Source organism: Megascapheus bottae, chromosome 3 (genome assembly GCF_031878675.1).
Source record: "Megascapheus bottae isolate mThoBot1 chromosome 3, mThoBot2.hap1, whole genome shotgun sequence".
Lineage (NCBI taxonomy): Eukaryota > Metazoa > Chordata > Mammalia > Rodentia > Geomyidae > Megascapheus > Megascapheus bottae.
In genome coordinates, this window is record NC_143511.1 from 60583104 (window position 1) to 60596830 (window position 13727).

The 13727-nt window shown below is 40.8% G+C and overlaps 1 protein-coding gene across 1 annotated transcript in view; it reads left to right on the top strand.

Annotated features, from left to right (window-relative positions):
• The first annotated feature begins 6544 nt into the window (after window positions 1-6544).
• Melk (maternal embryonic leucine zipper kinase) overlaps window positions 6545-13727 on the top strand; it is an 84305-nt gene continuing 77122 nt past the window's right edge. Inside the window, exons 1-2 of the mRNA XM_090329143.1 lie at window positions 6545-6686; window positions 12527-12622. Coding sequence (XP_090185269.1) covers window positions 12565-12622 — 58 coding nt within the window. The 5' untranslated portion in view covers window positions 6545-6686; window positions 12527-12564. The remainder of the gene's footprint in view (window positions 6687-12526; window positions 12623-13727) is intronic.

Consider the following 13727-nt stretch of genomic DNA (forward strand, 5'->3'; position numbering starts at 1 on the left):
TCCATTATAAAACGGGATTCCCACTGCACTTCCCCTCTCAGTACTAGAGATTGAACCTTTGCATGTTAAGCAAACTTTCTATCACCAACCCATCCATCCCCCAGTTAACTTTTTACTTTGATAGAATTTGAAACCTTGGAAAACTGTAAAAATAGAGCAAGAATATCAATGTACTTTTTCTTTTTCAGATTCACTTTAATTACTTTTTTTTTTAAAGTGGCAGTACCAGAATATGAACTTGATGCTTCATACTTGCTAGGAAGGCACTATACCAGCTGAGCCACATCATTAACCCCTTTTTTGACTTTAATTTTTAATTAATTATTTTAGGGTATCAAGATTTTGCCTAGAAAGTCTTAGGATATGATCCTGTCTATGCTTCCTGAGCAGCTGGAATTACAGGTGCATGCCACCATGCCCAGATTAGAAAGACAAAGTCTCACTTTTTGCCTGAATTAATCTCAAATGTCAATCCTTCCAATCTCCATCTCCTGAGTATCTGGGGTTAATTCTGTCTGTCTATTTATCTATCTGACTGTCTGTTTTGTGTGTATTATATTTATGTGTACATTATATATGTGGAATATGTATATATACAGGTATAAACTATATTCTGAATTATTTGAAAATAGTTGGTGGACAATGTGTTTCTCCTGTGAAGAAGGACATTGCTCAAGGCTAATGCTCTATCACTTGAGCCACAGCTCCACATCTGGCTTTTTGGTATTTGAGGTAAGAGGCTCATGAATTTTGAACTACCATTCTCAGATCTCAGTCTCCTGATTAGCTAAGATTATAGGCATAAACCACTGGTGTCTACCCATGTTAGCTATTTTTGAGAGTGTCTCCTTTTATGTCTAGGCTGGTCTGGACAGTAATCCTCCTATATATACTTTTAGGTATATTTGCCCCATTTTAGAGTGACAGTTTTCATCTTGGGCACCCACAGGCTAGGTCCTGCTACAGTTGCCCGTTCCCACCCAAAAGTTCACATACCCTCAACCCCAACTATGTCACGCTCTGTACCTATTCCCGGTCACACACTATCTCTAGTGTCCAGATGCAAGGTGCCTGGACCTGACTATGTGTCCCAGTATAGAATATTTCCTAATGATAAGCCAGATATAGGATGTTCTGCCTTGGCTCAGAATGTATTGTCTCAGCTATGTGCTATATACAGGATGTTTTCCAGGAATAAGCCAGCTATAGGATGTTTGGCCCTGGTCAGCTGATATCTCCAGGGTCCTGTTGCAACTTCAAAGATTTCCTGCTTTCAGCCCCTTCTCTGGTCTCCAGCCCCCCAGCACCCTCCCTAAGAGCAATTTGCTCTTCTCTGTCTTGTGGGACATTAGATCTTGCTTTTTTCTATGTGATTTGTGTCCATGTGCTTTTCTGGGATGGTTCTTGCGTATTTCCTCCTATTACTGGTAATAGGCATGCACCATCAGGTCCAGCTATTGTGCTTTTCCTATAGTCATCACTTATGCATCCCTACCCAGCCACTGATGGAGAAATGGAATGTGGTGAATTTTTATGCCTGGACTGGCCTCATACCACAATCTCTGGCTTGTAGGTAGCTAGGAGTATGGGCTCCATGCCTAGTGCTTTATTGTCTCCCATTTTTTCCTTCCTCTCTCCCTCTCTTCCTTTTTTCTCTGTTTTAAAGCCATCTTTTTCTAGCAGGAAGGACTATGACCCAAAGCATATTTTTGCATGGCTTCCTACTTGTAGTTGGATTGGATGTGAAAATCAGGGCAGGTTTTATCATGTGAGGTCAACTAGCAGAGATTGCTGTAAGAGAAGCCTTCCAGGCTGGACTGCAGCCTACATTTCCTGTTTCAAGGATGACTCAGCTACACACAGTTTGAAAACCCATGGCCTCCATTCTGCCACCAGCCATGTACAGCTCTTCTCCTGACTTGGTAGGCCTGGTTTTGTCCTTTGCTGAAGGAGTGGCTGCTCTGACTTTATTCTGAAATGCAAATCCACTTATGCAAATCCTAATCAGCAGGTCCCAATTCTAGCTTGATACAAAAAATCTTTTCCACTGAGTCCCTGTATCCCAGCTCTTCCTTCCTTGTCACACTCCTCCCTATATCCTGTGCTCCATTCAACTTGCCTTTGTTCACTGAGAATTGTGCTTGTGTGTGTGTGTGTGTGTGTGTGTGTGTGTGTGTGTGTGTGTGTGTGTGTGTGTGATGTGTCCTTTCAATTTTCCCTGTGTGGGGAATATCTTCTATCATCAATTGTTTTTAAAGGCTAAGTTCTAGAATATTTCATTCCCCTGGTTAGAATGAATTTGCTTTCTCTTTTGAGCTATAAACTGCATGGCTGCCTGCACTTGTATATAGCACTCTGACTTTGGCCTTTATTAGGGTTGATTGTCTATGGGTTTGGCTTTTCTTATCTTTGAATCCCCTTGGCAAAAGCTATGTCTTTTCTTCCTTTCTCTGACATTGCCTTTAAAAGGGTCTGGAATAGTGTAGACACTGGTAACTGCTGGTAGAATGAATGGCATATTCTGCTGAGTGAGCAGAGTGGGCTTTGGGTATGGAGATGGTCTACTGGATTTATATTGGGTATAGAGATGATTACCTCTTGAACATTGTTACCCCTTCTCATGTTTTTCTCCCACTTGTCTCTGAGAGCTTTTGCTCAAGGCACTCTACCGCCTCAGCTTCACTTCCAGTTTTCTGGAGAACTGGAGATAAGAGGCTCATGGACTTTCCTGCCTGGGCTGGCTTTGAACTGTGATTCTCAGATCTCAGCCTCCCTAGTAGCACTGAGTAGTGCTCAGTGGCATCTAAACTTTTTAAAATCATAATTTAGAATTGTAAAGGATATAATTTCTGTGTCTGTGTATATATTTTCTTTCTTTCTTTCTTTCTTTCTTTTTTTCTTCTTCTTTTTTCTTTTTGATCAATCATGGGACTTGAACTTTGGACCTGGACGATGTCCCTGAGCTCTTCAGCTCAGGGCTAGTATTCTACATCTTTTTTTTTTTTGTGGGTCATGGCCTGTCCCTGAGTTCTTCAGCTCAAGGCTACCTCCCTACTCTTGAGCCAAGCCCCCCACTTCCCATTTTCTTGAGGTTAATTGGAGATAAGAGTCTCAGGTCCTTTTGTGCCCAAGCTGGCTTTGATCTTTGATCCTCAGATCTCAGCCCCTGAGTAGCTAGGATTACAGGTGTGAGCCACTGTGTCCGGCTAGTGTTCTACATTTTAAGCCACAGTACCACTTCTAGTTTTCTGGTGATTAATTAGAGATAAAAGTCTCATGGATTTTTATTATTTTATTTTATTTTTTTTTGTCAGTTGTGGGACTATCTCTGGGCCAGGGCATGTCCCTGAGCTCTTTAGCTCAAGGCTACCGTCCTACCCCTTGAATCACAGTTCCACTTCCTAATTATTATTATTTTTTTTTTGCCAGTCCTGGGGCTTGAACTCAGGGCCTGAGCACTGTCCTTGGGCTTTCTCAAGGGTATAGCTCTACCACTTGAGCCACAACACCACTTCTGGCTTTTTCTGTGTATGTGGTACTGAGGCATCAAACCTGGGTCTTCATGCATGCTAGGCAAGCACTTTACCACTAGGCCAAATTCCTGGCCCCTCTCATGGACTTCTGTGCCTAGGCTGGCTTTGAACCGTGATCCTTAGATCTCAGTCTCTTAAGTAGCTAGGATTGCAGGTGTGAGCCACCGGTGCTCAGCTATCTTTTCTTTCTTTTTAATTTTTTTATTAGAATATTTTATTAACACTGATTTTTTACATCATATTTCAAATATCATGTTTAGCAAACAAGTATTCAAGAAGGGAATCTGTATATGCAATCACTGGCACATAAATTTTAGAACATAATTAAAATTAAGCTGAGTTTGTATGTCATAGATACATATCGATCTACATAAAATTATGTCTATAGAATATATATCCCATCATAGATTTTTATGTCTATGTAGTTATATCTCCAAGATCGTGTCAATGACCTTGAGTACCCAATACTGAGTCATCACTCTTGTACTGTTTGGATCTAATATCCACATATCATGGAGACCATGAACCTTTTGATCTTGCCTTATCTCACTCAAAATGATTTGCTATCTTTTCTTCTTTTTTCTTTTTTTTCTTTAACCTTCTTTTTTCATATATTTTTTATTGTAATTAATAGAAGGGTTACATTATATTCACCAGATAGAAGGTGCATTATTTCACATACATTGATAGCCTTTCTCATGTCTTGGTCCCCATTTCCCTCTCCCCCTATCTTTTCTTTTCTTTTTTTTTTTACTATCTAGTTTCATTTTTATTTTATTTTACTTTTTTTATTGTCGGGGTATTAGAGAGGTTACAGTTATATTCGCCAGGAAGTAGGTGCATTACTTCTCATACACTGATACCCCTTCTCATGGTTTTTGTCCCCATTTCCCTCCCCCCACCTGCTATCTTTTCTTTCTTTCTTTCTTTCTTTCTTTCTTTCTTTTTTTTTTGTGTGTGGGTGATGGAGCTTAAACTCAGCCTGGGTGCTGTCCCTGAGCTCTTCAGCTCAAGGCTACCTTGAGTCAAGCCCGATATCTTTTCTTTTTAAAAATAAAATCTTGCTATACAACTCAGAGCTGATCTGTAACTTGCTACATAGCCCAGGCTGGCCTTGAATTTATAATCCTGCCACAGTCTCCCAAGTGCTGGGATTATAAGCAAGCACTCAGACAATGAATTTATAATCCATCCAGCTTGAATTGTATGTTTTTGTTCTTTTTTTTTTTTTTTTTTTTTGCCAGTCCTGGGCTTGAGCTTAGGGCCTGAGCACTCACTGTCCTTGGACTTTCTCAAGGCTAGAGCTCTACCGCTTGAGCCTCAGCACCACTTTCGGCTTTTTTCTATGTATGTGGTACCAAGGAATTGAACCTGGGTTTTCATGCATGCTAGGCAAGCAGTCTACCACTAGGTCAAACTCCTGGCCCTGTATGTATTTTTTTAAAGTGTGATTGTTGTAAACGTTTAAAAATAAATCAATAATATCACTGACTGGAACTATCAGGATGTTTTGGTATCTACCAGCATTTATTTCAAAATTATATAAATCAGGCAGCAGGTGTGTAATCCCAATACTCCTGTAATCCATCACTTTAGAAGTAGAACAGGAGGAATGTATGTTGGAGATGGGCTGTGCTATATAGTGAATTAATTCAAGGCCAGAATAATCTACATAATAAAATCTTGTGGAAATTTAAGGATGGTGAACTAGTTAATAGGGCAAATACTTCGTATGTGGAAAGCCATTGGTTCCATCTCTTAACACTGCAAAAATTTTCTTCAAAATAACCTTTTAAAATTAATTAATTTTGGGGGCCAGGAGCGTGGTCTAGTGGTAGAATGCTTCGCTAGCATTAATGAAATCCTGGGTTTGACTCCCGGGTACCACATACACAGAAAAAGCCAGAAGTGGTGCTGTGGCTCAAGTGGTAGAATGCCAGCCTTGATGCTGTTCCTGAGCTCTTCAGCTCAAGGTTACCACCCTATCACTGAGCCACAGCTCCACTTCTCTTATTTTTTTTTTTTTGTGATTAATTGGAGATAAGAGCCTCAGGTCTTTTTTTTTTTTTTTTTTTTTTTTTTTGCCAGTCCTGGGCTTGAGCTCAGGGCCTGAGCACCTTCCTTGGACTTTCTCAAGGTTAGCACTCTACCACTTGAGCCTCAGCACCACTTCTGGCTTTTTTTTTTTTTTTCTATGTATGTGGTACAGAGGAATCGAACCGGGGTCTTCATGCATGCTAGGCATGCACTCTACAACTAGGCCAAACTCCCTGCCCCTCAGGTCCTTTTGTGCCCGGGCTGGCTTTGAACCTGGACCCTCAGATCTCAGCCTCCTGAGTAACTAGGATTTCAGGCGTGAGCCATCGCGCCTGGCTTGAAAATATTTTAATCAGCATTTTATGTGTAAAATTTTGCTGTAGCTCTAAAAATGTCCTCTAGTTTGAACTATCACTATAAAATTGATCAAAATTACACGAATGACAGAATAATAAATATATCAGGAAACTTCTCTTGTGATGCAGGGCCAGTGTTAGAAGGCCTTGAATTAACTAATGAACAATTCATTTGGCCTTTTGGGGGTTTTATTTTTCGTGGCAACCTGTTTTAGTAAGATTCAGATTTCTGAAAGATTCTGTTTTCAGTAAATTCTCCGGTCTTTGTAGGGTGGGAAACCCACCATTGGGCAAGGGGAGAGCAAAATTAAGAACTTTGCCTACTAGAGACTTCTCTGAAAGATCGCTTTAAGAAAGCTTAAGAAAGCGGAGTATCTGTAAACTTTGCAAGTCTATCCACTCTGGAAAATCTTCACGTGTCCTCTGGAGAATGTATATGACAGTTGCTAGAGTGACATTAAGTTACCCCAGGGAAACCTGAGAGCCACCTACTGGGTGTGCCCCACCCTGCCAGAACTCACGGAGAGCCCCGCCCCCCGCCCCGCCCCCTCCTTGGGATTCTCTGTGCAGGCCCCGCCTCTTCCGGTTTGGGAGGTTTGATTCCTTTGGCGGGCGGAAGCGACCGGAGCCCGGCGACCAGCAAGATTCCCAAGTCTTTCCTCACACCTCATCTTCGCTTGGGACAGCTGGCCGAGTCTTCTGTCTTTCTGTCTGGCCCTCCCGTCTTTCCCCCGCCATCGCCCCTGCCCGCGCCCCTCAGGTCAGTTCTCCTTCAGCCGTCAGCGAGGGCCCGGTGGTGCGGGGCGCGAGCAGCAGCGCTTCATCCCAGGGCTCTGGGCTGCGGTGAGACGGAGTTCCCGGAGCCCCGCCCTGCCGGCCCCGTGCCCGGGGTGGGGTTCGGCAGTCTGTCCCACCCAGGTTTTCTTGTGTGTGGGGGAGATAAACAGTACCGGCCCAGGGGTACTTATGAGGTATACGGGCAGAGCATTTGCCAACCAGGGCTGCCAGCCGGGTGATTCCTGTTCCGTGACCCTCACTATGGGAGGAGGTCCTTCCTCAGAGCCCACATCCTGCCTCTCCCGCCACTTCTTCAAAGGAGCACAAGAGGCGTCTATTAAACTGCACAGAAGGCTATGCCAGTAAAAGGAGCAGCAAGGTTGCACCTACCTAGAAGCCTGTATGGTAGAGGAAAATTCCCCTGAGAAGTCATCCCAAGACAGCGATCCGCCCCGTGCACCTAAGATACCATTGGGTTTTCTCTATAGTCAGTTCAGTAAGCAGGCAGGGGGATTAAGATACTCAAAATGGCTAGAGTCTTACATTCCTAACTTTTCTAAAACGTTTTGTTTCCGCCTACCTATGAGGTGTGGAAGAAATCCGAAAATCCCTTATGGCACCACCATAGGTATTGGTGGATTTTCTCTTGCATTCAGCCATTGTAGAACAACTAGAGATGCAAATCAAGTACTTTGTGCCTTTAGGAATAAATGAGTATCTCTTTGTGGTGCCCCTAGAAACCTGAGTAAAAGGGCAGGGCAAGATGCCATTTAACTCCTTTATAAAGCTACATTATGAACCATTGTTGGTTTTTTTTTTTTTTTCGTGTGTGTGTGTGTGTGTGTGTGTGTTGTGTGTGTGTGTGTGTACATCTAGCTGTACTGGAGATTAGACTCGGGGCCTACCACTTGAACTACTTGTACCATCATCGACCCCTGCCCCCAGCCAGTATGTATTATTATTTGAAATTATGCTTGGCTCACATTTGTAGTCCTAGCTACTCAGGAGGCTGAGATCTGGGAGACTGAGGTTTGAAGCCATCATGGGTAGAATAGTCCATCTCCAAAACAACCAGTTGGTGTGGCTAAGTGGCAGAGTGCCAGCTAAGCAAGCTCAGTGTGAGGCCCTGAGTTTGAACCCTGGTACCAGCAAAGGAAAAGAAAATTTCTTGTAAGCCTTTATGTTCTGATCATTTTACTCAGATTTTTCTCCATCTGATTTAAGAAGATGACCTAGCTACATTATTGCAAGACCTACCTTATTACACTGTTTGCCTTTATGAGCTCACCATACTTCTGAGGTTATAATCTAGGTTTTCAAAATTCAAGACCATCATTAAGGTTTGGTAATATGCTGGTTATTCCACTCTGGAATAAGATAGGATGTACAGAGAACTTGAAGGTAGTGAATATTTTGATCTACCATTCATCAATTACAGAGGGTTTTTTTGTAAAAAAAAAAAAACAAAAAACAAAGCAACACATTATTGTACATATTAACTGTACAAAGGAGTTTGTTTCATTATAGTATTTCTATTCATGCATACAATATACTTTGATAGATTCATTCCCTATATATTAGTCTTTTTAATCCTCTTTTTTTTAAGAACATTTGTTTTAACTTTTACTCATTTTTTTGAACTTCAAAAATTGTACAAGGAATTACAGTTTTAACATCCATTTACATGTTAGTGCTACTTGATAAGTAACTTCCATTATTCTCCCTAACCCATCTGTTATTTTTCCTGAGACTCATTTCCCACTTCCTTAATCACATAGGTACTTTGAATTTTTGTTTTTTGATTCAAGACTGGGATTTGAACTTGCTACCTGACACTTTTTGTTTTTTTTGTTGGTCCTGGGGCTTGAACTCTGAGCCTGGGCATTGCCCTTGAGTTGAAGGCTAGTGCTTTACCACTTGAGCCACAGCACCATACAAGTTTTCTGGTAGTTAATTGGAGATAAGAGTTTCACAGACTTTTGTGCTCGGGCTGGCTTTGAACTGTAGTCCTCAGATCTCAGGCTCCTGAATAGCTAGGATTACAGGCATGAGCTAGGATTATAGGTGCCTGGCTGGTTTCTGATACTTTTGATCATTGGCTAGTGCTCTGCTCACTGGGCCATACCTTCAATCTCTGAATGTTTTTGCTATATTTACCCTGGTCATTCACCCTCTCCCATTTATTTTCAGTTTCCTGGTGCTCATTTTGCTAAATCGTTGTTTTACTCCTGCATATATTATACCTCAGTCAACTAAATTGTGTATATAAGCATGTGTGTGTTTACATGGGAGGTTGTATTTTTGTCTAAGATCCATATATGAGAAAAAATGCGCTTTTTGTCTTTCTGAGTCTGGTTTACTAAGCTTAGTATATTTTTCAGGTCCATCCATTTCCTAGCAAATGACATAATTTTATTCTTCTTGATGTCTGCATAAATTCATTATATATCTATATCTGTACTTGATCATCTCTATCCCTATGTTTACATACCTATGTATCTTTTTTATTATTTATTTATTTTTTTTAAATCAGTCGTGGGGATTGAACTCAGGGCCTAGGTGCTCTCCTTGAGCTTTTTTGCTAAAGGCTAGCACTCTACCACTTTGGGCTACTACACTACTTTTAATTTTCTGGTAGTTAATTGGAGATAAGAATTTCATGGACTTTTCTATGCAGACTAGCTTCTAACTGCAGTAATCAGATCTCAGCCTCCCAAGTAGCTAGGATTGCAGGCCAGAGCCACCAGTGCCTGACTGTGTACTGTGTGTGTGTGTGTGTGTGTGTGTGTGTGTGTGTGTGTGTGTGTGTGTGTGTGTGTGTGTGAATGAATGTGTGCTAGTACTGGGGCTTAAACTTGGTCTGGGCTCTGTCCCTGAGCTTTTTTTTTTTTTTTTTTTTGGTTGTGGAACTTGAATGCTGGGCTTAGGTGCTGTCCCTGAGCTCTTCAGCTCAAGGCTACCACCCTATCACTTGACTACCACTTGAGCTGCTGTGCCACTTTGCCCTGAGCTTTTGTGGTAGTTAATTGGAGGTAAGCATCTCATGGGATTTCCTGACAGGGCTGGCTTGAACCTTGATCTTCAGATCTGAGACCCTGGCACCTGACTTAAAACTGTAATAATAATAATAATAAATCAATAACAATGATTTATATTACCTTATTATGCTGTATTATTATTATTATTATTATTATTATTATTATTATTACCATTCCTGGGGCTTGAACTCTGAACCTGGGCTCTGTCCCTCACTTTCTTTTGCTCAAGGTGAGTACTCTACCACTTGAGCCACACAACCACTTCTGGCTTTTTCTGAGTAGTTTATTGGAGATAAGAATCTCACAGACTTTCCTGTCTAGGCTGGCTACTAGCCTCAATCCTCAGATCTTGGCCTCTTGAGTAACTAGGATTACAGACATGAACCCTTGGTGCCTGACTGTAATTGTTTTTGTATCTGATTATTATTGTTGTAACTCTTATTGGTGTGAGATAATAATTCTTATTGGTGTTGTTTTTACCATATGCTAACCAGTTGTCTCAGCTTCAAAAGTAGATTTTCAGGGCCAGGGGTTTGGCCTAGTGGTAGAGTGCTTGCCTAGCACGCACGAAGACCCGGATTCGGTTCCTTGGTATCACGTACACATAAAACGCTGGAAATGGTGCTGTGGCTCAGGTGAAAGTGGTACAGTGTTAGCCTCAAGAAAGACCAAGGACAGTGCCCAGGTCCAGAGTTCAAGCCCCATGATCAATGGGGGAAATATAAGACCTATGACTTCACAGCTGGTTTTTTAATTTGATACATGCTTAGAATATATAGTGCTAAACTGTATAACGTAGTAGTTGAGTATGCATTTCATACTTTTTTTTTTTGAGACAGGGTCTTTTTTTGTGGCCCAGGCTGGCTTCAAACACCCTGTCTTCCTGCCCCAGCCTCATTAGTGCTTGAATTATAGGCACATACCACCATATATGTATACATGTTTGTGTATATACATATATATGTCATTACAAGTTTTGTTTTGTTTTTGATTGGTACTAAGATTTGAACTCAGGGCTTGTGCACTGTCTCTTACCTTTATTTGTTCAAGGTGGGAACTCTGTCATTTCTGACTTTTTGGTGGTTAGAGATAAGAGTCTCATGGGCTTTTCTGCTTGGGCTGGCTTTGACCCTCTGACCTCAGCCTCTTGAGTAGCTAGAATTACAGACATTAGCCACTGGTTTCCTGTTTATCATTACAGTCTTAATATACCTTTCTTTGATGAACAAATGTTTTTTATATCTTTATTGATTTTGTCTATTGATTAGCTGTATTTGTTAAAAAAGCTTTTTGATATCATTTGCTCATATTATTGTTTTCTTCTTGTATCAGGATCTATTAATACAAACCCATTACTTAATTTATTTTATTTTACATTTTTGGTACTGGGGATTGAACCCAGGACATTCCACTTGCTAGACAAGTGCTTTGCAACTGAGCTACATCCCAGCCTATATTACTTATTTTCTAGTGTCTTCTCACATTAATGTTTTTCTTTTTTATTTATTTTCTTTTTTTGCCAGTCCTGGGGCTTAGACTCAGGACCCGAGCACTGTCCTTGGGCATTCCTCAAGACTGGCGTTCTACCACTTGAGCTGCAGCACCACTTCTGGCTTTTTCTGTGTATGTGGTACCCAGGATTGAACCTGGGTCTTCGTGCATGCTAGGCAAGCACTGTACCACTAGGCCACACTTGGCCCTGCTTTTCTTTTTCAATAGTATCTTTTAAATGTCTTAATTTTTTTTTTCCTGTCCTGGGGCCTGAACTCAGGGCCTGAGCACTGTCCTTGGGCATTCCTCAATGCTAGTGCTCTCCCACTTGAGCCACAGCACCACTTCTGGCTTTTCTATGTATGTAGTACTGAGAAATTGAACCTGGGTCTTCATGCATGCTAGGCAAGCACTCTACTACTAGGCCAAACTCTGAACCCTGAGAATGTCTTAATTTTAATATATATATATATATATATATATTAAAGATGAAAGTCTTTGGGGCTGGAAATGTGGCTTAGTGGTAGAGTGCTTGCCTAGTAACCATGAAGCCCTGTGTTCAACTCCTCAGTACCAAATATTAGAAAAAGCCAGAAGTGGCGCTGTGGCCCAAGTAGTAGAGAGCTAACCTTAAACAAAAGAAGCTCAAGAACAGGCCCTAGACCCTAAGTTCAAGCCCCAGGTCTGGCACAAAAAGGAGGGGAGGGAGGGGGAAGAGGAAAGGAGGAGATCTCCCTGTGTTGCCCAGGCTGGCCTTGAACTCTTGGGCTTACATGGTCCTTCTGCCTCAGTCTCTTAAGCCTCTGTGTCTATTTTTTCCCCCCATTCTTGGGGCTTACACTCAGTGCCTGAGTATTTTCCTTGGGCTTTCTTAAGGCTAGGGCTGTACCCCTTGAGCCACAGCACCACTTCTGGCTTTTTCTCTGTATGTGTTATGTTACTAAGGAATCAAACCCGGATCTTCATGCATGGTAGGCAAGCACTCTACCACTAGGTCATGCTCCTGGCCCCTATGCCTGTTTGTTTTTAATGATTAGCACTGTATTTAAAAGATTATCTCTTATTCTGAAATCATATTCTTTTAAAAGTTTTGAAAGTGTATTTTTTTGTGTTTAAGACTTTATCTGGAATTAATTGGTGTGTATGATGTGAGATAAGAACTCTTTCATTATGGCTAATCTGTTTTTGTAGCATCATTTTTATCATTTATTTGGTAGCGTTTGTATCTGTTACAAGTGGATGGGATAATCTGGATAATGTTCCTTGTTGATCATGTACTATTTCTGCCGTCCAGGTTTTTTCTATCATTTTGCATAAACTTCCAAGTGGACTATGAAAGATTATGATGAACTTCTCAAATACTATGAATTATATGAAACTATTGGAACAGGTAATTGTTATTTTTTTTTCTTCTTTGAGACAAAGGACAGATCAACTGTTTGATAATATAGTGTATTTGGGTTGTCATGAGCTCTTTGGTTAATATATGGTGTTTAAAATTTTTTCTCCTTTACTTGAGTAGGAAAAAGTAGCACAAAGATGAGAGAATAGTAGGAGAGCTTTGTAGGTCATTGCAAGGTCTTTGACTTTTATACTAAATTACTATCAGTAAATCTTTTTTTTTTTTTTTTTTCCTGGTCCTGGGGTTTAAACATAGGGCCTACAGGCCTAAGCCTCTGTGTTCAAGGCTAGTGCTCTAGCGCTTGAGCCACAGCACTATTTCTGACTTTTTCTGAGTAGTTTATTGGACATAAGAGGCTCATGTACTTTCCTGTCCAGGCTGGCTTTGAACTGTGATCCTTAGATCTCAGCCTTCTAAGTAGCCGGGATTGTAGGTGTGAGCTACTGGCACCCAACTTTATTAGTAATTTCTGAGCCAGAGTATTTGACCTTTTTTTTCCCTTTCATATGGTCACTCTGGCTGCTAAGTGGTGAAAAGATTGGGTGGCAGTTTAAAGGAGGGGGAGAGATATTAGCAAATCACAGCAATTTAGGTGGCTTGGATAAAAGATGGTTGTAAAAGTGCTATGATAGTTATTTATGGAGGTATACATAACATATACTAAAAGTATGCAAAGTAGACAGATCTCAACATAGACCATATATAAATGCTCAGATAAGACAAGCTATTTCTAGTCAGTACCTGCTTTATTTCCCCCATTGTAACTAATCACAGGTTTGTTGTGGTTCCAGGGTTTGGGGCTGGCATCTAGGAAAATAGAGTGGTTCTTTACAGAAATAAGGAAGTCCTCAGGAGAGACAACCAGGAGCTTCTTTTTTCTGGCATTGTTAAATTAAACATTTATATATCAATATATATTATTCAGCTTTGACCCAATTTTGAAATGTAATTCCTTATCTTCACAGTTTAAAAATTGGTGGAAGTTGTTTTATATATATATATATATATATATGATTTGTTTTTTATCTAAGCAACTTAATGTTGTGGCCTTTCATTGTTAATTAATAAGAAAGTTTAATTGCAGGGTTAATCA